This window comes from Myotis nattereri (assembly GCF_964212035.1).
Source record: "Myotis nattereri genome assembly, chromosome: 2".
NCBI lineage: Eukaryota > Metazoa > Chordata > Mammalia > Chiroptera > Vespertilionidae > Myotis > Myotis nattereri.
In genome coordinates, this window is record NC_138076.1 from 173656935 (window position 1) to 173684921 (window position 27987).

The 27987-nt window shown below is 37.8% G+C and overlaps 1 protein-coding gene across 2 annotated transcripts in view; it reads right to left on the reverse strand.

Moving 5' to 3' along the window:
• Positions 1–27987, reverse strand: part of CNTN1 (contactin 1) — a 275742-nt gene that overhangs the window by 90866 nt on the left and 156889 nt on the right. For both annotated transcript variants that reach the window (XM_081082844.1, XM_081082845.1), the window contains exons 8-15: positions 26509–26715; positions 19447–19546; positions 19111–19292; positions 15255–15379; positions 14482–14608; positions 10452–10602; positions 4705–4832; positions 4242–4417 (exon numbers count right to left, since the gene is read on the reverse strand). In XM_081082844.1, the coding sequence (XP_080938970.1) occupies positions 4242–4417; positions 4705–4832; positions 10452–10602; positions 14482–14608; positions 15255–15379; positions 19111–19292; positions 19447–19546; positions 26509–26715 (1196 nt within the window). The remainder of the gene's footprint in view (positions 1–4241; positions 4418–4704; positions 4833–10451; positions 10603–14481; positions 14609–15254; positions 15380–19110; positions 19293–19446; positions 19547–26508; positions 26716–27987) is intronic.

Consider the following 27987-nt stretch of genomic DNA (forward strand, 5'->3'; position numbering starts at 1 on the left):
CTCATATTTAACATATTTTTGTGACATGTTCAGTCTAATTAATATTTTCTTTAAAAAAGAAATATAGCCTAAGAGTATGAAATCTGTCTCCTTTAATTATGAATGGTGTTGTCAATATAGTCAGGACAAATGCATAGCCACATACCTGCAAACACACACATACACCTACCTACCTAAAGGAGGTCATTAAGAATTTTATAGTTAGACCACCTGAGACTCTGTAGACTTTATTTACAATGTACTGCAAAGGTAGCTAATAGTATAGGAAAAATGAAGTGATTTGGATAACCTCGAGTGAACATAAAAGGCTCACTAATCAGGAGAATGGAATAAATTCTAAGTTGAACATTACTATCTTACAGTGTTTCAGATAATGGGAGGAGGGTTATCTAATAAATGTAGGTGTGGATATTAACCAGTGGATGATAAGCCGAAGTAGAGAGGAGCACAGGGACTGCGTCAGACCACCTGGTTTCAGATCCTCCCTCTGCTGCTAGCAAGGCGAATAATTAATTTCGGCAAGTTACTGAACCTTCCTTATCCTCAGTTCTCTCACCTCAAAAATGGAGAAAATCACAACAATAATATGTGTTCCATCGAGGACTGCCGTGAAGATCAACTGAGAAATACATGGAACACATTTAACCCAATGCTGGCCAAATAGTAAACACTCAACAAATGTTGACTATTTATTGTCTCTTTACTACCCTCAGCAAGGAAATACAGAGATTTTTTTTTTCTTGGACTAAGTGTCCCACACAGCAAGCAGCACAAGAACTGATTTATGAACTATGAGCTCTACAATAAAAAACAACAACTATCTGGCAATAGCTATTGTAATTTTCAGTGGAGAATGATTCTCAGTTGTGAAGAGTATTCATAATAATCACTTACAATCGGCCACATCTTGTGCCAAGCACTCTATAGGCATTCTCTCATTGAATTCTCACAAAAAATGTTATGAAGTAATTGGTTTTGCAAACCCAATGAAGTAACCTGAATGAAGTAAGTGAATTATTAATAACATTTTACAGAGGGGGGAATCTGAGGCTTAGAGAGGCTTAATCATAGGCTCAGTCATGGGATCCAAATTGAAAAAAATGGAGCCTAGAGCCCAGGTCTGGTTGTGGCCCAGCCTCTGAATAATTCCTATGATATTTATAAATTCAATGCAGATCAAGCAATTTGCTTCTTGGTAAAGTACAATGTTAACATTTATTTGTAATAAGAGAATCAGAAAAAAAAATATTACATTGGCAACAGACAGAATTCAAAAGTTTAATAAACTCATGTGATTAACAAAGATAATAATAGACAGGGAGAATGTTGTCAAATAGTTTCAAGAAAATGACTCAAAGTTTATGTCAAAAGATAGGTGGCTATTAAAAAATAATTTCTGAAGATCAGGTAAGTGGTAGATAGTCTAAAGTCCTTTCTAGAACAAGAGGGATTATTAATCATATTGGTAAATAAAATGACTCTCCCTTTGGTATTTAAGGGAGTAAATAGCTATTGAATTAGAAAATCAAAATAGAAGCCATTTCATAGTTGGACATAAGTATATGGGAAAATATATTTGTTTAATTTCATAAACAATCATTCCAGACTGAAATTTGAAATCTTATGCAAGGCTGCCACAGGGTGGTCAAAATCTGGAACAGCAAGCTAAAATTAAAGCACTGAGTACTGAGTAAAAATTCTTACTAAAATTAAAGTGGAAAATAAAAATTTAGGTTCTTGAAATAAAATGTTTAAATTGTGAACTTTATACTCTCTTCATTAATTAGAGCTTCAGATATTAATTTTAGCAATTAAAATGACTAAAACGTAATGATAATAATCGTAGCAGTTTGATAACTGTGATAGCAACCAAATGTTTACATCTGAATTTTAAACTCACAGATTTAGCTCTGATTTATTTTGGATCAGTGTTGTGTTTGTTTCTGCCAGTGTTTTATTCACCCATAACTTTTCCTGGCGTGTGGTATGTGCTCAGTACAACATTTTTAAATGAACAAATGATACTCAATTATTGAAATGTTACCAGAATTTGTTTTAAATATCAAAATATTATTTAAGAAACCAATATATGTGTGTGTGTGTGTGTGTGTATGTATATATATATATATATATATATATATATATATATATATATTGATATTTTTACCTGCAACTTGAATAATAGACATTGCAATTAGCAATGTTTCTTGCTTTGCTGTCCCTAATACATGCTATGTCTATTATGTTTTCTTTTTTGGTTTTTAATTTATTTTAAGTGTATCTTTATTATTGAAAGCACTAAGCTTTAGATAGAAAGAGCCACTAGGACAACGGTCTATTAAGGAGCGCAGAAGCAATTACTAGCCATCAGGATTATCTTTCACAAGGTGGATCAAACACAAATGGCATTTTCACTTGAATCTTGTGTTGTGTATTTAGCAGTGAAGTCTGACTTTGAAGTTTGCCTTAAAAGAGAAAGAAGACATGAGGGAAAGCTTTATGGGTTTCTTGGGTTCAAAAGACAGAATTAAGCTTAAGAATTTATTTGAAAGTATTCTTATTTTCCCCCCCTTTTTTGATATTTAGAGAGTTGAATCCCATCCGTCCATCTACAAAATGCTAAAGTGTACAGGAGTTATTTTCACTCAATTAAGCTGCATACTTAGCCAGGGAGTATGTTTTCTACAACTCATGAACCGTTATCTGGTGGGCTGAGCTGAAAGCAGGGTTGGTGAGCCGAGAGCAGGGTGTGCAGGTAGGATTCTCCTCTGGATAAGCTGAGGGGCAACTACAGGGATCTCCATGGCTACCTTCTGCAAAAGGTGGGTGATAGTGAGGGTCGAAGTCCATTACACTTTTGTGGTCTGCTTTATGATTTATTTCTTAATTAGCATTCCAGTTATGTCTTTATTTTTCACTCTTTTTAAACAAGGGGCTCTTTTCTGCTCTCTCCCTTTGCTAATATCTTTTTTTGAAATGTTTATTCACATTAACCAATACAATGTAACTATTGTGTTAAAAACATCAAGAGGCTCCACAAATAAAGTTTCAGCTTCATTTAGGCAATTTATACCCCAACATCTGTTTATATAGACTTCACAGCGGCTATTAACTACTTGTATACATTACGGTTGTTATATTTTTGGAATTACTCAATGTATAAAACCAAGGAAATAAGCAAATTTAAAGGTCTATTTTTAAAAAAATAAGATTTCTGTTTATCTCACTTTAGTTTTTTTAAATTGAGTACATACTGAGTATCATTTGCTTTTCATGCAAAACAACACACAATTTGAAGAAATTATTAAAGATTTTGGTGTAAATTTTACTAGTTTTGGGTATGTTTATGATTAAGCATGTCAACATAGTTTAACATATATATATATATAAGGAAAATATATCACATGGCATAATGTTAAAATAGTTCTCTGCCGATACCCCGTTGTCATTTTTTATTTATTTTACTTTTTTATTTTTTATATATATATTTATTGATTTCAGAGAGGAAAAGAGAGAGAGATAGAAACATCAATGATGAAAGAGAATCATCGATCCGCTGCCTCTTGCACGCCTCCTACTGGGGATCAAGCCCACAACCCGGGCATGTGCCCTTGACTGGAATCAAACCCGGAATCCCTCAGTCCACAGGCACACGTGCTATCCACTGAGCCAAACCAGCTAGGGCCTATATTCTTTATATCTATACATCCCTGTGCTTAATTGCAGGGCTAGTAACATGTATGCTTTCCTAATCTTAAACTAAAACAGCTATTTAGCCCTTTTTAAAACACATGGATTTGTTCTCCAAACCTCCCCATATATATAATTGATCTATTTCTTACCCTCAAAGAATAAAATAAATACCCTAAAATAATCGTTTTAATAAAGGATAAGTTTATGCTCTTACCTCATTTAAAGTTAATGTGAAGGCACTAGAACCCAGAGTAAAGATATATGAAGGTGTACTACATCAATATAAAAATTGTATAATAATTCAGGAGAAATGGACCTACCACACAAAGAATAGTTATTGATTAATATTTCTACCAAAATCCTCAGGGATAGCCATTTTTTCAGAAAGGAGCAGGAGTGCTCTGATGAACATAGGGAAACCCATGAAAAGCTTTTTTTTTTTTTTTGGCCTGTTTTTCAGTTTCATGTAAATGATTATAGTAACAGAGCTGTAGTGCAGACACGTGTGGTCACTGGGATGTTAATACGATGAAGCTTAAAACACATACCATAAAATTCCTCCGGTAATGAATGTTTTCTTTATTGAAATCGATCACGTAGCCATTGAAGGACCAGACGAATGTGAGGTCCAGGGCAGGATCAAAGGAAGCAGCACACTGCATGGTGGCATTTTCTCCAACAGTGACATCAGCGTTAAGCGGGGCCAATATAATTCGCGTGGGATCTGGACATTTAAAACAAAGGAGTAACGCACAATTCAAGAAATTGGCTACATTAAAAGAATGAAAATCAATATATTTTGATTGCTCTGTGCAAAGGAATATGATGTTTTCAAATTCAAATTCCAAAAACAATTTCACTAAGAGACTTGGCCAAAGGCTTTTCAAATGGAAACTCAGCAGTAGGTGGACTTCCTTAGAAGCTTAGTGGTGAGCCACGTCGTATCGTACATTAGAAACGCATCAATGTCAAACTAAAAAAACCCGCAATTTTAATTAAATGCTTCCTTACCTGTGATAACAAGAGTCCCAGTGCTATTAGCCTTCCCTCTATTATTTTCTGCAAAGCATGTATAGATGCCACCATCACTCCTTGTAATGTTATTGATTTCCAAGCTGCCATCTTCCCAAATGAGGGTTCTATTGAAATGAAAATAATATGTAATTCATAAAATTAATTTCATGAAATACTTTATTTTTGTCTTAGATTCCAGACACTAGTATCATTAATTTAGTATATTTTACACAAATTCGTTGACAGTGAGATTTTTATTTTCTTTAAAAACATTTTTAAAATTTATTTATTTGAGAGATAAAGAAGCATTGATTAGTTGTTCCACTTATTTATACATTCATCGGTTTCTTCTTCAGTCCTGGCCTGAGCTTGAACCCTCACCCTTGGTGTATCAGGACATTGCTCTGATCAGCAGAGTGACCCAGCTAGGGCTGACAGTGAGACTTTAAAAGAGGAAACATTCTAGCCTTTGTTTATAACATTCTTTCTTGGCATTGAGTGTTGTTTTAGAAAGCCATCTTCATCTTTTTCTTGGACTATTACATTCATTGCTAACTGGCTTCCTGCTTTTACCCTTGCCCACCCATAGTCCCTTTTCCTTGAGTCATCCAGACATCCTATATAATGAAGAGGTGATATGCAAATTGACCATCATGCCCTCACACACAAGATGGACACCCCCATGTGGTCACAGGATGGCCACACCCATGCGGTCACAGGATGGCCACGCCCATGTCCTCACAAGATGGCTGCACCCATGTGGTCACAAGATGGCTGCACCCATGTCCTCACAAGATGGCTGCACCCATGTGGTCACAAGATGGCCAGCAGGGGAGGGAAGTTGGGGGTAACTGGACCAGCAGGAGAGGGCAGTTGTGGGGGACCAGGCCTTCAGGGGAGGGCAGTTGGAAGCAACTGGGCCTGCAGCGGAGGGCAGTTGGGGTGACTGGGCCGGGAGGGGAGGGCAGTTGTGGGCGATCAGGCTGGCAGGGGAGTGTTTAGGGAGTGATCAGGCAGCCAGGCGAGAGATTAGGAGCCAGCAGTCCCGGATTGTGAGAGGGATGTCCGACTTCTGGTTTTGGCCCAATCCCATAGGGGTCAGGGTCCCAGACTGGAGAGGGTGCAGGCTGGGCTGAGTGATCTTCTCCCCCGCGCCCCCCCCCCCCTGCACGAATTTCGTGCACTGGGCCTCTAGTGAAGACATAAATAACATAAGGCATATCATGTCACTCTTCTGCTTAGTGATGTTACTCAATAGCTTGAAACCATCCACTGACCTTGCTTCTCACATAGTGAAAACCAAAGTCCTCTGACTGCCTTTGAGATACTGGGCAATTTTACAATTTCTTCCTCACTTCCTTCAGGATTTTACACCTTCAGAAAGGTTTGCCTGATAATTCCAATTAGTATTGAATGCTTGCACACGCACATACACACCGACACAGACACACACACACAAAGTTACGCTGTCTTGTCATTCTCATCCTATCCCTCTTCCTATATTTTTTTTCTCTAATACATATTTCATCTGAGATAATTTAGGTTTACTTATTAACCTATCTTTACATTAGATGATACTATCTCTTTGTAGAAAATTTGTATCTTCTTTGTGTGGGGCCATGTCTTCAATGATAATAGTATTCATTAACTCATTAGAAAAAAAAATATTCTGTGTGTGCCAGGAACACATTAAGTGGTGAGGCACTGATCACTGAGTAGTTATTCAATCAACCTTTCTTTTGAGTGAATGAACTACATGGAGCTGAACTGACGTAAGTGGTTTTCCACATCCCACCATCAAATGACTTTTACACCTCTGTGGGACAAGCTCACACCAGTCACAGTCCTCAACGAAATGAGCCCAGGTCTTCCAGAAATGTGACCTTAAGACTTCAATTCTGACCTTGAAGTGAGGACAGACTGACATTTTCATGGCTACAGAGAAATGCAAGTATATCTTATTTTTAGGAACTTAAAAAAAGATATTCTAAAACCTCCTTTAGTAAACAGCTTCTATAACATTCATATTTAGAAAATTCTTCTTTGAACAGAATCTAAATCTATTCCCTCTGCCTGTCTGCCTCTTCCTTAGAAGCTAGGGACCAAAACAACTTATTATATATAACTGTACTATACTATTTATATATAACATATATTTATCATATAGTGCCTTGCACTTTGATTCAATATTGACTCATCTGCCACTGGATATTTACCTTCTTTAAATGTATAATTTCCAAAAACTTAATTTATCTCTGAAGCTTTGCAAAACACGTGCCAACAATCCTTCATATATTTCATTTTAAGGGCCAAACTTGATAAACGAAAAAATACTATATATCTACCTTACTAATAAAAACCTCTGATAAGATTTTCCACCAATAATATATTCCAGGATTTCATTTCCTTTCTTTAACTATCCAGTACCAACTTAAGTTCATGACAGAGTATGTGCTTTCTGCTTCGTGAAGGAGAAACATAGTAACAAAATAATGTAATCCTAAGAGTAATTTCTTGATACTGTGGAAGCTTTGACAGCATGCCTCTAAATTGTCCACCTATAAGGAGTGTAATTGATCCACTGCTCCAGATGCCACACTCAGAAACTATCAGTGTGTTTGAGCCAAGCCCACACTGTCCACAGGCAGCTCTCAGTCAGTGACTGAGCCCAGGAGGGGTTTTAAGGCAGCCCAGTTCCTTGAAGGTACCAGGCTCCTGTGATGGGCATTTTTAGCTGGACAACTTACCATATGGCTATACCAAACTCCCCTTGATCTACACTGAAGCCCAAGTCATTCGCACCCAGATTTCCCTCCTTCCTTCTCTCCTTCATCTGGAGTAAGATCTGCGTCTGGTCATCCACCTGCTGTCCTCTCTGTTTTCTTTGCTCTTCATTGCCATTAATAAATCTCTTTCATGATTAATCCTGTGTTGGTACCTGCTTTCCATAGTTCCATAGTATCACAGTACCAACAATATCATGCCACACTTCTTTCTGACTAGGCTCTAGTGTAAATCCTTAGCCAATTTTCACCCCACTTCCATTTAATTATTTGCCAAGGAAGTCAATAAAAATTATAGTTAGGTCGCAATGGAGACAACAGCGACAATTATTCTTTTTAGAATCACACTGATAGTGTTAGTTTTCTCATGTATGTTAGCTCTCAATTGATCTTTATCATCTTTAAAATGTATACTTCCTTGTATCACTGATTTCACCTATACTTTCAGGCAGTTCTTCCATGGCATTGAAATTAATTTTTAGTAAGAATATGTAGGGAGCTTGATTTTTTTTTTGTAATAATGGTCTTTATTCTTTTTTTAAAAAAAAAATATATATGTTTTCATTTATTTCAGAGAGAGGGAGGGAGAAGGAGAAAGAGATGGAAACATCATGATGAGAGAGAATCATCCATTAACTGCTTCCCGCAGGCCCTCTACTGGGGATCAAGCTTACAACCGGGCATGTACCCTGACCAGGAATCAAATCATGACCTCCTGGTTTATGGGTTGACACTCTCACTGCTCCACACTGGCCAGGAAGATGGTCTTTATTCTTAAATCAATATAGATTAAACTCCTAGGATCTTATTCTTATTTTCAGGCAATATGATATAGACAAGTAGTCAGACAAGCTAGGAACTATCTGGTCTTTAATAAATTACTCACTAACCATCACAAAAAATTACTCAGAATAATCTCAATCTTATTTAGTAATATTTAAAGTATACTGACTCTGGAGTAGAAAGAATTTTGGAGATATTCTCCAACAATGGCTCAGACAAAGATCTCTTTATAGCTAACAGCCATCTATCAGATATAAATGGACAATTACAAATAATTTCTGTTGGCAAATTTATATGATTTTAGCCCAAAATAAAATCATACAACTGAGAACTTAATTATAACTTATCAAGACTTATGTCTCCTCTCTACTGATTGCAAATATTGCATAAATCATTTTACAAGCCACTAACCAGGAAGAGAAATAAATTTGTAATGTAGAACCACTTTTTATAACTATATTAATCAGAATGAAATTATAATTATCCTTAATGAGTTATTCAGTTACTTGCTGAATATTTTTCAACAGAAATATTTATTTCTCTAAAAATAATTAGTTTAACTTTTCTTTATACATACTATTTTATAACTTTCAAATCTATATTTACATCAAATACTATGTTGATTATAAAGTGATTATTAATGGATTAAAGTAGTGAACAAAATTGGACTTATAGATCCTTTCCTTAAAAAGTAATACAATCTGATTCAAAGACTTTAAACATATTATGATAGGAGAAAAACAAATCCATGAGACACGGTTCAGAGAAATCCTTGGCTGGAGAGGCCTATAATATTGGTGCTCATTAGAACTGAAGCCAAGGTTTTTAAATTGAAAGCTAATGTTTCAGCAGCAAATTGAACAAATTGATTCTTCCTTTAACATTAATTCTTCCAATATCATTTCATTAAATTCTTCATAACTCTTAGACGTATTAACTATAAAAGTGAACGTGTTCAAGGAAGCAAGTGCTATCCCTACACTATCCTTTTTTCCCACCCACCTCTGTCCCCCACATAGCCATTCTTGTGATCATCCTAATACGAGGACGATGTTAGCATATGACCATTCATATCACTGTGACACGAGTTTACGTTTTCCAGTTTGGAGATTATCCATGTATTTTCAAAAGTTCACTTTAACCTTCCCAGGCTTTAGATACCTCAACATAGAGATAATAACGCGCATCTTACTTTATTGGATGATTCTGAAGTAGATTTATCTTATATACTTGGCCAGAATGCTCTTTAAAAAGGCAAAATATGTTTTTCCTTCCTTATTTAAGCCTTTAGTCAGATTTTCATTACTCGTAGATGAAGCCCAAACCCCTTAGCATAGAAACATTGTTATTGATGATCTGGCTTACTATATCTCATCTCTTAAAACTCTTCTCTATTTTCTTCTAAAGACAAGCCATAATGATTTTAGTTCCTGCGTTTCTTACATATCCTATACTCTCTGCTTCAGGGCCTTTGCACATATTACTCTCACTGCCTGGCATGTTTTCCGATCCCCCAACTTCACATCTCATTCCTCTTATTTTTCATCCTGTCTCCTCCCCAGTCTTTTGTACTCACTATAACCATAGCTTCTTCTTGGAACCTTACGGAAAGTATTCAGTGTGACTTTTATATAAATAATCTATGCAAGTCACATGATTTTTATATTATCCCAAAGCCACCAAGACATTGGTAGATAATCTATGTGTGAGGAAGATGAGAAGTTCCTGTTCACTTAAAAAGATGGGAAGAAGTGATTAGTACTTTGAGGTCATTTTTTCATTTCCTTACTGGTATAGTTATTAGGCTAATGGCATAAAATTAAATAAAATGTGAATGGATATAGATGCCCTTATGAGGAGAAAAATAAGTTAAAGAGATCCTATTTTATATCTTATTGTTCATTATTTCTGTGGCCTTGGACAATTTACCAAGAATCTGAGTTTCGGTGTTCTAAATTCCCTTATAAATTAATTATAGAAGCCTAAAAATTAAATCCTGATTATCATAGACACTGACAGCATTGGGTAAGAACTTTATTCATCTTAGAACTAGAATATCTTCTGCAAAGAAAAGTTGGAACAAACCACATTTACATTATTTATATGAAAACAAATCCTCTGTAAAATAAATTTTCCCAAATAGTGAATTCTAGTTGGATTTCCAGTTTCTGGACTAACCTGCTGCCATTGACAAGCCACTCTGTCCCTTTACTCCACGAAAATTTTGGTTTGGGTGCAGCTTTGGGTTTGCATTCAATTATAACCCTTCCGCCTTTTGCAGCCAGGATCTTCTTCTTCATAGGATTCATTTCAAAAGTTGGAGCCAAAGCTAAAAGAAAGTAAGTTATTATTTTTCTCTTTCATTAAAAAAATTTCTGGTATTCATCTTTTGTTTTGAGTATTAATCAACAGAAAAGATTAATTTCACCAAATATTATCAGCTATGACCAATACAAATTTTGTACTTAATGCCAATACCTTTTTCTTTTATTTAATAATTTTATTGAAGTATATTTAACTTATCATAAAATCCACCAATTTTAAATATATAATTCTTGGTGACTGGATTATTATAAGCATTAGTTACAATCAAATGCTATATACATATTTACCTTGAAGGTAACATCTAATTCAATTGTTTTGACTGAATTGCACAAGAAAAGTGGAGTAAAAGACTGGAGAAAATTGAGCACCATCATTAATGATGACCTATGGTCATAATCAATACTCTCAACCACACTGTGAATGAACTGTCCCTCCTTTACAAAGGAGAGAAGTGATAGCTATTAAAATTACATCATTTGCTGAAGGTATCACAGGCAGCACGTACCAGGTAGGATTCACATTAGAAGCTAGTTCCTTGTGATTTGCAAACATGCTTTTTTCACTAAGCAATATAACTCCTCCCTCCTTGAACAAACATGTATTGAACGCCAACTGAGTGCAGGTACTATGAGACGGTAAAAGAAACAGAGAGAGCCCTGCCTTCTGGGGAATCCAATTAAGGTCATGATTCACCTGTAGTTAACCTTTACCTCCATGTACAGAAAAATAATTAGGAAAAGAAGATATAGAGTTTCATAAAAGGTTACTCCATTGATGGCATGCTCTAACTTGCTTTAGGGTCCCCACATTTAGCTCATTTCTCAACCTCCTTGTTTATTAGCAGACTCTAGGGCAGCGGTTATCAACCTGTGGATCGCGACCCATTTGGGGGTCGAACGACCCCTTCATAGGGGTCGCCTAAGATCGTCGGAAAACACATATATAATTACATATTGTTTTTGTGATTGATCACTATGCTTTAATTATGTTCAATTTGTAACAATGAAAATACATCCCGCCTATCAGATATTTACATTATGATTCATAACAGTAGCAAAATTACAGTGATGAAGTAGCAACGGAAATAATTTTATGGTTGGGGGTCACCACAACATGAGGAACTGTATTAAAGGGTCGCAGCATTAGGAAGGCTGAGAACCATTGCTCCATTCATCAATTTCCACACATTCTAATCATCTGTAACTATGTCCTTCCTGGAGCATTTTTTAGGCCTAGGTATATCTTTTTAATTTTTGATTTATTGATTGATTTTAGAGAGAGAGGAGGGGAGGAGAGAGAGAGGGAAATAGAGATTGATTTGTTGTTCCACTTATTTATGTATTCAGTGGTTGAATCTTTTGTGTGCCCTGACTGAGAATCAGACCTGCAACTTGGTGTCCTGGGACAAAACTCTAACCAACTGAGGTACCCGGCCAGGGTCAGGCCTGCTTATCTTTATCCAGGTCTTGACTCTTCATCTTCTAGTCCTGTGACTCTCAATTTTGTCTGTTCATCAAAATTATCTGAAGACCTTGACAAAATACAGATTTAGTATTTTGGGGTGAGCCTGAGATTTGGCACTACTAACATGCTCCCAGGTGTTGCTACTGCTCTGGCTGCTTTTTACAGCAACAATTTAGGCTATCCCATTCTTTCCTTAGTCTGAGTTTTGATAACTGACAGATTAAAAAGTAACCAGCCAACTACTGCTAAACACCTATCTCAGTGTGTGGTATGGGCTTAGTAAACATTGTGGGTGATATATTACTTGTAAAATATGGGACAAAATTTAAAATGATTATATATATATATTTAAATATATTTTATTAATTTTTTACAGAGAAGAAGGGAGAGGGAGAATTAGAAACATCGATGAGAGAGAAACATCAATCAGCTGCCTCCTGCACACTCCTGTGTCTGCAACCAAGGTACATGCCCTTGACCGGAATTGAACCTGGGACCCTTGAGTCCATAGGCCGACGCTCTATCCACTGAGCCAAACCGGTGAGGGCTAAAATGATTATATTTTAGAAGACTAAATGTATCTAGAAAATGATCATTTTTCTTGAATAGATTCAGTTTTAATGAAATGATTGATTTGGCATCGTTATTAAAGTAACTTTATACTCATCTAATATTTTAATTTCTAGGTACAGGATCTAGAGTATGTTCCCATATATTTTAATAGTGGGACGGAATAAGGGAACATTTTTCCCAATTAAGAAGAAGGCATGTTTGTGTGTGTGTGTGTGTGTGTGTGTGTGTGTCCTTTTTGTTCTTTACTGGGCCTACTAAAAAAAAGGGGAGAGTGGATGGGAAAAGATCAAGCAATGAATTTGTATGCATATATGCATAACCCGTGGACACAGCCAATGGGGTGGTGAGGGCCTGGGCAGGGGTAGAAGCAGGATGGGAAAGGGCTAGAAGAGGTTAATGGGGGGAAAAGGAGGATCTATATAATACTTTCAACAATAAAGATTAAAAGGAAAAAATATATATATATTTAAAAAGGAGAAAAAAATAGTATCTGGTATAGAGTAAGTATTCAACAAATATTTGGTGAATGAATAATGACTTTAAACAACTCAAGAAAGGTTCCTAAAGGTAATAGACAAATATATATTGAGACTAATATAAAAATGCCCAGGAACATCGCTCTTAGGCTGAAAATGCTGTTTGCTTAGTTACTAAATTAATAGTCATTAAATGGTTGACCAATCTAATGTTTTAATATGGAGAGATCTTCAGCCTGAACTGTTGAATATTCATATTCTTTTGTAATGCATTAGGATAAACAAGAAATTTTAACAGAAAATATAAATTTCATATTTGGAAAAAAATGTAAATTCACCTCATATGTTCTCCAAGAGTCAAATGGTTTTTTGCCCTCCAAGCCAAAATAATGTGGTATGAAGCTGAAGCCTGGACATTTGCTTGATACCCAAATGAACTAGATCAAATATATTAACCAAAATGTTTTGACTTTGTGCGAGAAGAAACGGAATATGATCCTCAATATTATAATAAGTAGAAGGGAAAGTTAAAATTAAGACCTCCATTTTTTAAAAAGGTCATCTATTTTTAATACTTCCTTACAGTTCTGTAACTCCTATTCGTAGTATTTTAGTGTCACTAAATTTGTAGTGATAGCAATGTTTTAAAGATTTCCCTTGGTGTAGCAAGAATAAAGTATCAGGGCAAATTAAAAAAAAAATGAATATAGGGCACAAGTAAGGGGATTGTTTTTGGACAGGAGAAGACAGACCTGTCTTTCTCTGGATGAAGAGATGAAAGGGCAAGGATAGTAAAGATGTAGATAGTTTTGAACGAGGGATGGGAAATTGAAATATTCTATTTCAAAGGGTTTCGATTTTCATGGAGAAGTAAGAAGGCATTATGAAAGTAGAAGTCAGCAAGGGACAAGGAGCTTGAAAAATGTCCTGAGGGTCTTGCGTAGCAATTGTAGGGCATGGGACCCAGGGACTGATACAGCAAGCAAGTGCTCAAGACTCCTCCTCTGAGGCTGGGCCATGTGCCTTGTGAAAGCACGATCCTCACTATGTGATTGCCAGGTAGCTATTTAGCTGCCCAGATATAGGAGTGAACAATTCTTGTAAAAATTGGCATGTGTAAGGTTTCCCTTACCATTCACAACATTTTATTAAACTATTATGCTCCATGTTGCCTTAGATTCATTTACTGTTCTTTAATGAAAGGAAGAAAAAATAATAATATCCTTGTCCAAACCACATTTTCAACGTTTTTAACCTAATAATGCCAGAATATGAAGTGAAATCAAGTATGACCTGCAGACACCCTCTGGTCACTTTTTAATGAATCACTTTCTTGCTGAATGTTAACAGGAACCAGAAACGATACCCACCTAAGATCTTCAACTCTGCATTTGCATAAATAGCTCCGTACGTGTTCTCAGCTATGCACTGGTACATGCCAGCATTTTCGAACGTCACGTCATACAGTCTCAATTCTCCTTTATGATACTGATGATACTGAAAGACACACAAAGGAGAAACATTTCCTCAATAAACTTCAACAGAAACGCTTTCATTTAGAAATGGGCTTGGATGTCTTTCTATTTAAGTACATTATTCTGCCCCACTATGAACTAAGCCAAGGGAAGTGGGATGTCCATGGGGAACTCAAACCCACTTACCATGCTCAGTGGCTCCTATTTTATTCCTCCTGCCGAGCTGAGAGCCCGCCTTCCCGCTCCCAGCCCAGCTGGGAGGCAACCGTGGGAAGGGAGAGAAGGACACCACGCTGCCCCTTGCACCCAGGGCTAAAAATAGGGCTTTGCTCTTACCTCTGTTCCTGTGGGTCAGGAAAACAGTGGCAAGAAAAAGAGGACAATATCATGGAGTGGAGACAGATGAGTAAAAAGAGGGGTGAAAGTGGAACAAAGGGAAAAAATAAGGAGAGAAAGAGAAGGTAGACATAAGATTGCAGAAAGTTGTTTACGCTGAAAGAAGATAATTCATGTTCACTTTCTTGCTTGTTTTTTTCAATGAAACATTTTTTATTAAAGGTCCCATGTCTCCTTACTCTATTGACTCTCCTGACATATTTATCCCAGGACCACCAGGAGCATCACCTAAATATGGACCCAAGAACCACGCAGTACTTGCACATACATACCACATATCCATTTTTCAGCCATCGGATAGTAGGAATGGGCTTCCCTGTGGCCACACAAGGCCAGTAGAGGTCACTGCCTATATCCACCTCTGTGTCATTGATATGCTCTACCCATTCAGGAAATGCTAAAAAATAAAGAACAAAAAATAAAATAAAATAAAAAATAAAGAACAGTGTAAACGTCAAATGTAATTCTCAACATTCATCATAATCTTCAGTATGAATAATGCTTTTAGTTGACCTTCATTGCATCAGCTATGTGTGTGTCATAAAATCAATGTGAGAGCCATTGAAAGTGAATTCCATAGGTCTGCAGGTAAATTTTAACCTATGTTATTATAGCAGGAGTTAACTATAATTCAATTTGTAATTACTTTTCTATTTGTGAACCATGTTATATTAGAAAGCTAATGCATGGATAGCAGTAATTTATATTTATAACATAAATCTTTCAAAATGACAAAGTTTTAAAGAATTATGTCTTAATGATGACACTATCTCTTCCTTTTTAGGATAGAGTCATTTTCCCCCACTCCTTCAGATATATACTATCTTTCTTTTTATGTAATTTTGGCTAGTATCCACAGTAACTTGACTTGTTCACTAAAATAACCTTTAGATGTTATAAACTACATACAGTAGCTATAAATGGTGAAATCTATGCTTGAGAGAAATTGATCTTAGCCTTGTTAGCTGATCCGATCTATTGAGAGCTTAAAAATGCTAGGAATGTCCCCCCAAAAAAATAATATTTATAGAGAGCAAACAAATAACCTGATAATCTTTTTTAGTATTTAAGTTTTTTAAGTAGTCCAAATAGATGTAAGTAAATAAATTAATGTAAAATAAAGAAGGAGAGAACCCTAGGAAAGTATTTTATTTAATTTTCTTTGAAAATAACTTTAATTATATTCATTTTATGACCAAATCAATAAACATATCTTTTATAAAGTACTTAATGTGTATAAATAACAAAGGACCTAAAACTTTTAAAAATTTTTTCACCTAAGGATATGTTTCCATTGATTTTTAGAGAGAGAGGAAGAGAAGGAAAGAGAGAGAGAGAGAAAGAGAAAGAGGGAGAAATATCAATATTGCTTGCCTCTTGTATGCACCTGGACAGGGGATTAAACCTGTAACCTTTTAGTGTACAGGATGATTCTCCAACCAACTGAGCCACCCGGCCAGGATGAGACATAAGACATTTTTATGATCTCACTGAACTCCATCAACATTACGTGTATATATGTCTACATATGTATTTTTATAGTACATCCTATATAATAACAGCCTAATATGCTAAGTGCCCAGTCATTCAGTTGACCATTCAACCAATCAAGGAGTAATATGCTAATGAGAGGCTAAGGCCACCAACTGCTGGCTATGACATACACTGACCACCAGGGGTCAGATAGTTGACTGGTCGACCAGTCGCTATGATGCACACTGACCACCAGGGGGAAGATGCTCAACTCAGGAGCTGCCCCCTGGTGGCCAGTGCAGGAGTACTGCTTAGCCAGAAGCCCTGAGCTGGGATCATGGCTGGCAAGCACAGAAGCGGTGGCAGGAGCCTCTCCTGCCTCTGCAGTGGTGCTAAGGATTTCTGACTGACAGCTTAGGCCCGCTCCCTGTGGGGAGCGGGTCTAAGCCATCAGTCAGACATCCCTCAAGGGCTCCCGGACTGCAAGAGGGTGCAGGCCAGGCTGAGGGACCACCCCCCCCCCCTGAGTGCATGAATTCCGTGCACCGGGCCTTTAGTATAATATAATTTAGTATGTGTTTTGCTTATAATTATGTTTTACCTGTAACATATGGAGATTATTTTAAAATAAATATTCATAATATGTTATACTAATTGATAGAGATTTTATTCTCTATATAATATTAGTAATAGATAAAACAGGAATAGCAGCACCATTCCTGCCTTAGCCTCACATGACAGAGATGTCATATTAAAAAGTGAGAAGAATAAATAATTGAATCAGCTTGTTGCATCCTATATAAGATTTTATTATGCACTCCTCTGCTTGCTTGTTAAGATCAAAAGATAAAACTCTGCATGCCTCATTAGTTCAGAGAAATAGCAGTTTCCTTAAATTACCACCTATAAATATCTGCTCTGTCACCTTGATTATTCTAAGAATTTACATATTAGACAGTTAAAAACTCTACTCCATTGAGAATCTGGAGGGTAGATTTCTTTTTTTTTTTTTTTTTTTTTTTAAATATATTTTATTGATTTTTTACAGAGAGGAAGGGAGAGAGAGAGAGAGTTAGAAACATCGATGAGAGAGAAACATCGATCAGCTGCCTCCTGCACATCTCCCACTGGGGATATGCCCGCAACCCAGGTACATGCCCCTGACCGGAATCGAACCCGGGACCCTTCAGTCCGCAGGCCGACGCTCCATCCACTGAGCCAAACCGGTTTCGGCAAGATTTCTTAATATGTTGAATTAAGACCAATCTATAAGCGCTAGAAACCAGACAGAGAGTGGCAGCTATATTTACAAATATGTAAGAGTTCTAAGCAGGATTTTTCTCCCCTCAGTAGGTCACCCATGTATATTTGATGTGTATCAAATGAGTTTTGTTGGGGTATTAAATATACAAGTTTGGAGGGCAGAGAAAATGTCTGGGTCAGAGTTTTGTGACTGAAATAATAAAAGAGGTTCAAAGATCAAATCCCCCTTGCTCCAATATTAGAAGGGCACGAGTTTGGAGGAGGAGAGTGGCATAGGAGGACATTAACAAAGTGGGGTTCCAGAACAGAAGCCTAGAAAGTGAATCATGGAAGAGGGAGGGATCGACTATGGAAACTGCTGTTGTTCAATCAGGAAAGATATAACTGAGAACTGACCATCAGCTTTGGCAAAAAATCGATGTCATTGGTGATCATAAAAGCAAAGGTTTTAGTGGAAAGGTGGGGATAAAAATCAAATCAGAGTGTATTTAAGAGAGAAAAAAATGGAGGCAGCATTTTTAAAGAGTATCCACAATTCTGTCACAATTTTTATTACTTTTTTTAGGGGAGACAACAAGAAAAAAATGGGGTGGTAGCCAGAGGTAAAATGAAGACTTTAAAGAAGGAAGAAACAAGAGCCACTAGTTGAATAATCTAGTAAAGAGAAAAAAACTTCTTATGCTGTAAGGAGGAGGGATGTCTGGGACAATAACCTTAAATAAGTAAGAGGGGTAGAATCTGTACACAAATGGAGGTGTTGGTGTTGGCCTCAGATAGCAACTGAATTTATAATAATAAGAGATATGGGTAGAGATGCAGGTATTGGGTAGATGTGGATGGGAGAATGTAGAAGTTCTAATTAAATTACTTCCATTTTCTCTATAAGATAGGAAGCCAAGATACAGGTTTGAAGGAAGTAATGAAGGCATGAAATGTTTATCTAAGAGAGTGGGCAAGTAAGTGGACCTGGGAAATGTAGTATAATTGCCGGGTAACACTAGGATTCACTTAAAGTTAGTGATGCATCATTTACAACGAATTAACCAACATGAAGTGTTTATCTCAAGGCAAATTCAAGTTCCTGGCTCCAGGCACTGAGAGGCAGAGAGCTCAATTTTTCCAGGGTTAGCCTCTGCAAAGCTAATAGACAAAGTAGAGAGATGAGTGAGCTGAGAGGGTTTACAGGGGAATGATACTGATGGATCACACATATAGTATATGCGACTTAATTAGACATAATTAATGCGACTAATTAGACATAACAAATATTTCATGATTTTGCATCATGTAGTATACTTCACTGTTATTAAATTATTAATCACTATGTACTACTAGTTTTTTAAGTATGAAAATGACTGTAAATTTATAAAAAAATTAAAACAATATATCTACCTTGAACATAAATTCTTGCCTGGTGTCTGTCCTTCCCTTTAATATTCTCAGCCTCACATTCATAAGTGCCTTCATCTTCGAGCTGGATGTTGAAGATCTTCAGGACGGCCCCAGAGGTGCTGATCTCAGCAGTGCTGGGCATGGGTTCCAGGACCTTTCGCCACCGGATGTCAGGAACAGGGCTTTAAGTAGGAGATGCAAGAGTTAAGTCCATGATGCTTAGGAGGCAAACTTATATTTATGTTGATAGCTAAACATTTACATCATTTATTTTTTTTTAAAAAGCACAAAGTTAATGTATTTATATATACATTAATGAAAAATGTACATACTTACTTGCCAAGGGCAAAACACTCCAAAGTCACATTTTGGCCCATCAATGCATATATGTCCTTGAACTGAACTACAATATCAGCAGGATATGGTTTTGTTGTCCCTAATATTAAGAAAAACAAAAACATCCATGAGTTAATAAACAAAATACTGTTTTTTTAACACTATAATTCTTTTTTTATGGTATTAGAATTAATTCAATATAAATGGCTTTTCTCTGCACAGGTTTTGAAAAATATCTGATCAGTCACAATGTGCAGATTTATTTTTATTCATATTATGTATACTAGAGGCGCAGTGCATGAAATTCATACACAGGGTGGGGGTGGGGGAGGGCTGTCCCTCAACCCAGCCTGCATCCTCTCCAATTGGACATCCCTGTCACAATCCAGGACAGCTGGCTCCTAACTGCTTGCCTGCCTGCCTGCCTGATTGCCCCTAACCACTTCTGCCTGCCAGTCTGATTACCCCCAACAGCTCCCCTGCTGGCCTGATTGACACCTAACTGCTCCCCTGCTGGCCTGATTAACACCTAACTGCTCCCCTGCTGGCCCGATCGTCCCAACTGCCCTCCCCTGACAGCCATCTTGTGACAGCCATCTTGTGATGATGTCGCATGAGGGCTTCATGCGAGGGCATTGCACAAGGGCGAGACACCACGTAGGCTTTTATTATATAGGATAGTAATAAGCTTGTCAAGCATTTTCTATCGTATTGGCTCATCTGACAGTAAATCAATCTGATACAACTCACTAAAAAAATTTCAAGAATTCTTTAGGTTGCATCAAATATACATGTCAAACATTGTGCTAGGTGCTACATGGGGCTTAGGAAGAAAAGGAAAGAAGAAAGAAAATAAGGGAGAAGGGAAAAGGAAGAAAGGAAAAAAGGGAAGAGAGAAAAAGGGAGAAGTAAGTGTCCATGCAGAATAAGGCAAAGGGAAAATAGTTGAAAAGAGGGAAGAGAAGAGGGGGAAAAAAGGAAAGAAAGTGTCTATTCAGACATCACTGTGCTCATAAATATAGGTACATTAACTAATTTATGTAATGTATCAGTCCTAAAAGATGTACTATTCCCTTGCTGGGGAAGAAATAGGCTCAGAAAGGCAAAGTACATTGTTTAGGATCACATGTCAGTATGTGTGACCCATACTAAAGGCCCGGTACACAAAATTCGTGTGTGTGGGGGGGGGTGTCCCTCAGCCCAGCCTGCACCCTCAGCCCAGCCTGCACCCTCTCCAATCTGGGACCCCACAGGGATCGGGCCTAAACCGGCAGTTGAACATCCCTCTCACAATCCGGGACTGCTGGCTCCTAACCACTCTGCCTGCCAGCCTGATAGCTCCCTAACTGCTCCTGTGCCAGCCTGGTAGACAACTGCCTTCGCCTGCGGGGCTGAGTGGACTGGGAGACTGAGGCTGGATGAGGCCGGATGCGGCGGGGACTTGGTGAGGCAGGACTGAGGGGATTGGGGGACTCCATTGGATGAGGTGGGGCTGAGGGCACTGAGTGCCACCATCTTGTGGCTGTGGGCACTGCCATCTTGTGAGGGCATGACAGCCAATTAGCATATTCCCTCTTTATTAGATAGGATGATGCTAAGGAGAAAAAGAAATACACAATCACCTGAAATATAAGCCAAAATGGAAATAAATGATCTAAAAAATGTAGCAGCCAAGAAAGATAATTGGAAGTGGGTATGGGAATTTCAGGTAAGGAAGGCATTTGAACTGGACTAGTCCAGGTTGAGGAAATAGCATATTATGACAAAGTTGCAGATGTATGCAGGGCATTAAAAAAGAAAAGGTCTAGCAATTCAAATTATGTTGAAGTATATGTAGTAAAAGATGATCTTGAATGCCAACCTAGAAGGCTTTTAACTGTGATATTAAATCTTTTGATACTACCGATGGGTTTTGGTATGAGAATTAATAAAAATCTTACCTTTGGTTTAGGTCAGTGGTCGGCAAACTCATTAGTCAACAGAGCCAAATATCAACAGTACAATGACTGAAATTTCTTTTGAGAGCCAAATTTTTTAAACTTAAACTATATAGGTAGGTACATTGTTATTAACTTAATTAGGGTACTCCTAAGGCTTAGGAAGAGCCACACTCAAGGGGCCAAAGTGCCGGGGTCCAGCCCCGGGGACCCAGGGGTTCCCAAAGGTGTGGACGGAGTCAGCGAAAAATGTTTTACACGGAGACAGCCTTCAGAACTCTCTAGCTCTCTTTAATCTCTGTGGATCTTCCTGTGCCTGGCTGAGGCCACAGAGAAAGATCCCAAGGCAAGCTGGCCTTTATTTTATAGTGAGAGGTAAAGAAGGTAGTGGTTTCCATAGTTACACAGTTCTTGTGAGTTTCACTTGTTTTGGCCACTTCCTGCACTTCCCTCAGCCCATTAGCTTCCCAGATAAGATCTAGAGAGCCTCATAAGGTCAAGCCTAATTATGCTAAGAGGACTGTGCCCTCTAAGCTGGGAATTGTTTGTGACTGCTCACAGGTCAGTCCAAGGCTTAACCCTATATCAGCTCCCCACACCAAAGAGCCTCATGTGGCTTGAGAGCCGCAGTTTGCCGACCACTGGTTTAGGTAGGAGACCTTGTTGGTAGTTTTTAAGGATAGAGAGGAGAAATACAGAATAGAGTCAGAGATCTAAGGAAGATTGTTTCATAAATTTAAAAAGAAGCCCTGACTGGTTTGGCTCGGTGGATAGGGCGTCGGCCTGCAGACTCAAGGGTCCCAGGTTCGATTCCAGTCAAGGGCATGTACCTGGGTTGCGGGCACATCCCCAGTAGGGGGTGTGCAGGAGGCAGCTGATTGATGTTTCTCTCTCATTGATGTTTCTAACTCTCTATCCCTCTCCCTTCCTCTCTGTAAAAAATCAATAAAATATATTAAAAAGAAAAAAGACGAGGATCTGACCTAGGATAGTCACAGTGGGAACAGAAAGGGAAGAATAGATCCGAGTTACGTGTTAGAGGGAAAATCAAAAGGGGTTCGCCTGGATCAATGTTTTCTCAAGGTGTAGATTAAAAATCCACCTCATCAGAATCACCTGGGATGCTCGTTAAACCTGCAGATTCCTGGGTCGCTTCCCAGGCCTGCTGAATCAGCATCTCGGGGTTCCACATTTTCCTCAAACTTCCCAAGTGCTTACTAACTGAAAGCCACTGAACTCACTGTCCTAACGATGAGGGGAGGAAAGGAGTTGCTTTAAAATGCTACCCTGAACATACAATGGAGCCAAGATAGTCTCTTCAATAAATGGTGTTGGGAAAATTGGACAGATATATGCAAGAAAATGAAACTAGACCACCAACTTACACCATACACAAAAATAAACTCAAAATGGATAAAGGACTTAAATGTACGACAGGAAACCATAAAAATTCTAGAAGAATCCAAAGGCAACAAAATCTCAGACATATGCCGAAGCAATTTCTTTACTGATACAGCTCCTAGGGCACTTCAAACTAAAGAGAAAATGAACAAATGGGACTACATCAAAATAAAAAGCTTCTGCACAGCAAAAGAAACCATCAACAAAACAACAAGAAAACCCACTGTGTGGGAAAACATATTTGCCAATGTCATATCTGATAAGGGCCTAATCTCCAAAATCTATAGGGAACTCATACAACTTAACAAAAGGAAGATAAACAATCCAATCAAAAAATGGGCAAAGGACCTAAATAGACACCTTTCAAAAGAGGACATTCAGAAAGCCAAGAGACATATGAAAACATGCTCAAAGTCACTAATCATCCGAGAGATGCAAATCAAAACAACAATGAGGTACCATCTCACACCTGTCTGACTGGCTATCATCAACAAATCAACAAACGACAAGTGCTGGAGAGGATGTGGAGAAAAAGGAACACTTGTGCACTGCTGGTGGGAATGCAGACTGGTGCAGCCACTATGGAAGACAGTATGGAGTTTCCTTAAAAAACTGAAAATGGAACTCCCATTTGACCCTGTGATCCCACTTCTAGGAATATATCCCAAGAAACCAGAAACACCAATCAGAAAAGATATATGCACCCCTATGTTCATAGCAGCACAATTCACCATAGCTAAGATCTGGAAACAGCCTAAGTGTCCATCAGTAGATGAATGGATTAGAAAACTGTGGTACATCTACACGATGGAATACTATGCTGCTCTAAAAAGGAAGGAACTCTTACCATTTGCAACGTCATGGATGGAACTGGAGAGCATTATGCTAAGTGAAATAAGCCAGTCAATGAAGGAAAAATACCACATGATCTCACTCATTCATGGATAATAGAGACCATTATAAACTTTTGAACAATAATAGATACAGAGGCAGAGCTGCCTCAAACAGATTGTCAAACTGCAGCGGGAAGGCCGGGGAGGGTTGGGGGGCAGGAGGTAGGGGGTAAGAGATCAACTAAAGGACTTGTATGCATGCATATAAGCATAACCAATGGACATAAGACACTGGGGGATAGGGGAGGCTAGGGGACTGTCTAGGGCGGGGGGATAAAATGGACACATATGTAATACCCTTTGTAATACTTTAAGCAATAAAAAAAAATAAAATAAAATAAAATGCTACCCTGAGGTAGTAGAAATATAATGAGATTGCTAAATTTAGAAATAAGAACACCAGGAGAGGTTTAGAGGTAAGATAATAGGTGTGTTTGAAACATTGTGAGCTGAATATCCTTGAGAACCTTCTGTGTGAAAAGTCCAGGCGGTAGGTAGAATTAAAGACTCTAAACACAGGGAAAAGTTTTGGAAATGTGAATTGGGAGCACCTGCCCAGGGCAACTGTTGAAAGGTGTAAATGGGTGAGGATATCTAGAAAAAGATTAGCGAGAAATATAAGAAAGAGGAAGATCTGGTGAAGGATACTGCATAGAATTTGTCTGGGCGGCAAGTGGGAGATGAAGAGTGGAAGGAGGAAGGGAAATTGGGCAAAGAAGGGATAGTTCAAGAGAGGCTGAGGAGACCGACAGTGTCATAGTTCATACAGAATTAGGCTGAACACTTCCTTTGGATTAGCAAATAGGAAGTTATTTTGATTACTCAAGATTGTTGGCACTGAATACAAAAGAATACACAGAGAGAAAGGAATGGAGGAGAGTTTGAAGATTTAGAAAAGAAAGGGGGTGAGTGATGTAATGAATTCCCTAATAAGTCAAATGTGAGGTGAATCAAGACAATTGGAGGAATTAGGTTAAACAGGAGGAGAAACACTTCTATAAGTTAGAAAGTAAGAAATCAACAGAAGCACTGAATTTCTGGGGAAGAATAAGGAAAAACAGTAAAAAAGTTTTTATTTCATGGCTCTTTTTAACTCTGTGAGGTAGTGAGTGTGTCTACTGTAGAAGGGAAAAGGGGGTTCTATGGAAAGTAACCTCATAGGGTGATCTGACCATAAATTCCTAAATGGCCAGGTCATGGTGGGTAGTCATGCCTTAGGCCTATCACTTCTTTAGTGAGTGGTTTTTAAGCAAACCTTGTCCATTCTTCTTGTGCATCTAGGCTAACACACCTTTGAGATGTCAGAAGTTATACCCCTGGGAGACTTAACCATCCTCAAGAAAGCACATAATCTCTTTATTCTGTAATCCAATCTCTTGCTTGCTTCCTCCCACTTTCATGTAATCTTCTTTATGTCCCCTCCTTAATCTTTCATGCATAAATGAAACTTCAAAACTGTTATTTTCTGGAATATTTGAGATCTTGTTTCCCAGCATATATCATCAGTTTGGCTCAAATAAACTCATATAAAAATTATCTTCAGGTTTGGACATTTCTTATGTCAACACTACTGAGATTAGGGAGAGAAAAAGAGCCAGAAAGTCAAAAGATATTTACTGAATACCAACCACATGGCCTCTATCTTGAGAAGAGTAACAAAAATGGAATCACAGTGATATGATGACATTTTCCTCATCATCATACCCTATTTAAGGGTAGAGGCAGGAAACAAACCTAAAGCTGTCAACAATGAAACCAGTATATCCTCAAGACCTTGAACTCAGTGATATGTAGCAGCATGCTTGAGATAAAAACAACATGATGTAAGCAAATAAATTGTGATCTGATTTTCAGAAGAGATGATACATTAAAAAATGAAGGTAGTTTAATAGGAGCCAGGGAAAAGGACAGTCAATTACATCAGTGTTTATAGCATATGGTGCCACAGTAGTACTACATATGCTAACTCCTTACATCAGAAAGTCAATTAATATACCGATATGCTTCATGTAAATAGTTCCTTGAAAATATCAAATTAATCCAACTGCCTCCCCCCCTCATTCTGTAATAATACAGTTTATAATCTAATTATTTGTTCTCCTTCATGAACTTACTAATAAGTGTGAATGACACTGAAAATAAGTAGATGTCAGAGAATCCCTTGTAATTAATATACTGATATTTGGCTAATAAATTAGTACTTTGCCTTCCTGAACTAGATGCAATCAGTCCGAACTCTGCCATCTTAGGTTACTTTCATAATGCTAATCACCTCTACTGAAAAAGCTAAGGAAGGATCAATACTATTAGAGTGTGCATCCTTTGCTTGCCCTGACTGAGCAGCCAGTGCATCTCCTGACTGGATATTTCTTTTCATTACTGTAGATATTCCAGAAGCAGACAACCTTGCAAAAACAGAATCTATATATATAAAAGGCTAAGCGACTGGCTGACTTGTGACTGGCCTGTAGATATGACACACAATGACCACCAGGGGGCAGACACTCAATGCAGGAGCTGCTGAGCAACAGCAACTTTGCAGAGTGCCCTCTCGCACTCTGGGACGCTGTGGGGGATGTTGGACTGTCGGTTTCAGCCTGATCCCTGCAGGCCAGGCCAAGAGACCCACCTGGGAGGGACCCCATTCACTCCACAAGTGACCTTCGAGCCCCAGGTGTGGCTGGCCGGGGAGGGACTGTGGGAGGTTGGCTCCAGGATGTGTCCGGCCCGTCTTGCCCAGTCCCACCCCACCAGCCACCTTCTAATTAATTTCCTTTCAATGTGCACAAATCCATGCACCAGGACTCTAGTATAACAAATAAAATACTTACGTTCAGGTATTGGAATGAGTGGGATGAATTTGCTGAATACACTCTTTGTAATAGAAGGACTGGATACAAAGCAGGAATAATTGCCTTTGTCTGATGCCTCAACATTTGCAATGTAGAGATTGCCATTTGTCTGAGATACAAATCTTCGTTTATCCATTGTGATAAACACAGGAAATTCATTTAGAAGCCAGCGATAGCTAAGATCATCTAGAAAAAAAATATATTGTCTAATAAATATTAAACTCTTCTCCAAAGGCAAAGACTTGTTATCTAGTAATAACCTAGCACATAATCTAATCTAGGCTATTGTAGAGCAGATGTTGGAAGTAGGCCAAGACAGTGCAAAGTTTCTCAAGCTACTATAGTTTGAGTGAATATAAGCATGTTGCTAAGCAATTATATCTCTTTCTCTCAATTATTTTATGGACTACTAATATTCTTCTAATGCGTTGATGGACTAAATGAAACTCAGAGAGATTAAATGTCATGCTTATAATTTCATGGCTATTAAGTAGAACTGGAATTTTTGAATCAAAGTCTGATCATTCAAATTTCATGACCCACTTCTCTGCTGCATTTAAAAAATAAAATCAATATTACTAACCATGCTGTGGCTTTAAGTCTTTTTTGTTTTTGTGTTCCTATTGTAAATTATAGATTTAGAAAGGAGTTTATATAACCTGTGCTGGTCACACTAAAAAGTAAAAACCACAGAAACAGAGAAATGCATGCTACTGGTTTTGTTAAATATTAGGAAGCATATCACATGGTAACTCTTAACCACAGGAAATTCCTTTGGCTAAACCTACTGACTGGTGTGACCAAAAGTTGAATTTTCTCATGAATTTGCTGCTTTTCATGCAGTTTTCTCTCCCTATCTTCCCCTCCTGCTCTGAGGGATGACTCCCCAGGTGTCATGCACAGCAGTAATGAACAAGAGGGAACTATGGGCATTTCATACTCCTCAGTCACAAAATGCTGATTTCCTTGTAAACATCATGACCATATGAAGATAATTGCTACTAGGAAGATTATAAGAGGGGATCTCTTGTGCCAAATTAGATCGGATGTTAGATGTGAGATGGCACACTACCCTGTTGCGTTAGGGAGCTCACAGTGACTGGAGCAGCTGTCAAAGGGAGTGTGGAAGAGAGCTGACTATGAAAAACTACAAGAATTTCTTGGGAATAATAATCCGGGTACTCCATTTAGATTAGCTATGTAATTTTCTTCAGCAACTTATACTATCAGGGAGGTAAATGAAGATGATTACATTATGCTTCTTCTTAATCTTAAATTTTAAATGACAGAAGCGGTACAGTTGTATTATCAAAATAAATAGAAAGTATAGATAGAGTTCAAAGAGAAAAAAAATATTAAACCACCATAATTCTCCAATGTAGAGTTATTGTTAGAATATATCTTTTTGGACATTTATATCTGTGAGTAATTCTATCATTTTAATAGTTATCCTTATGC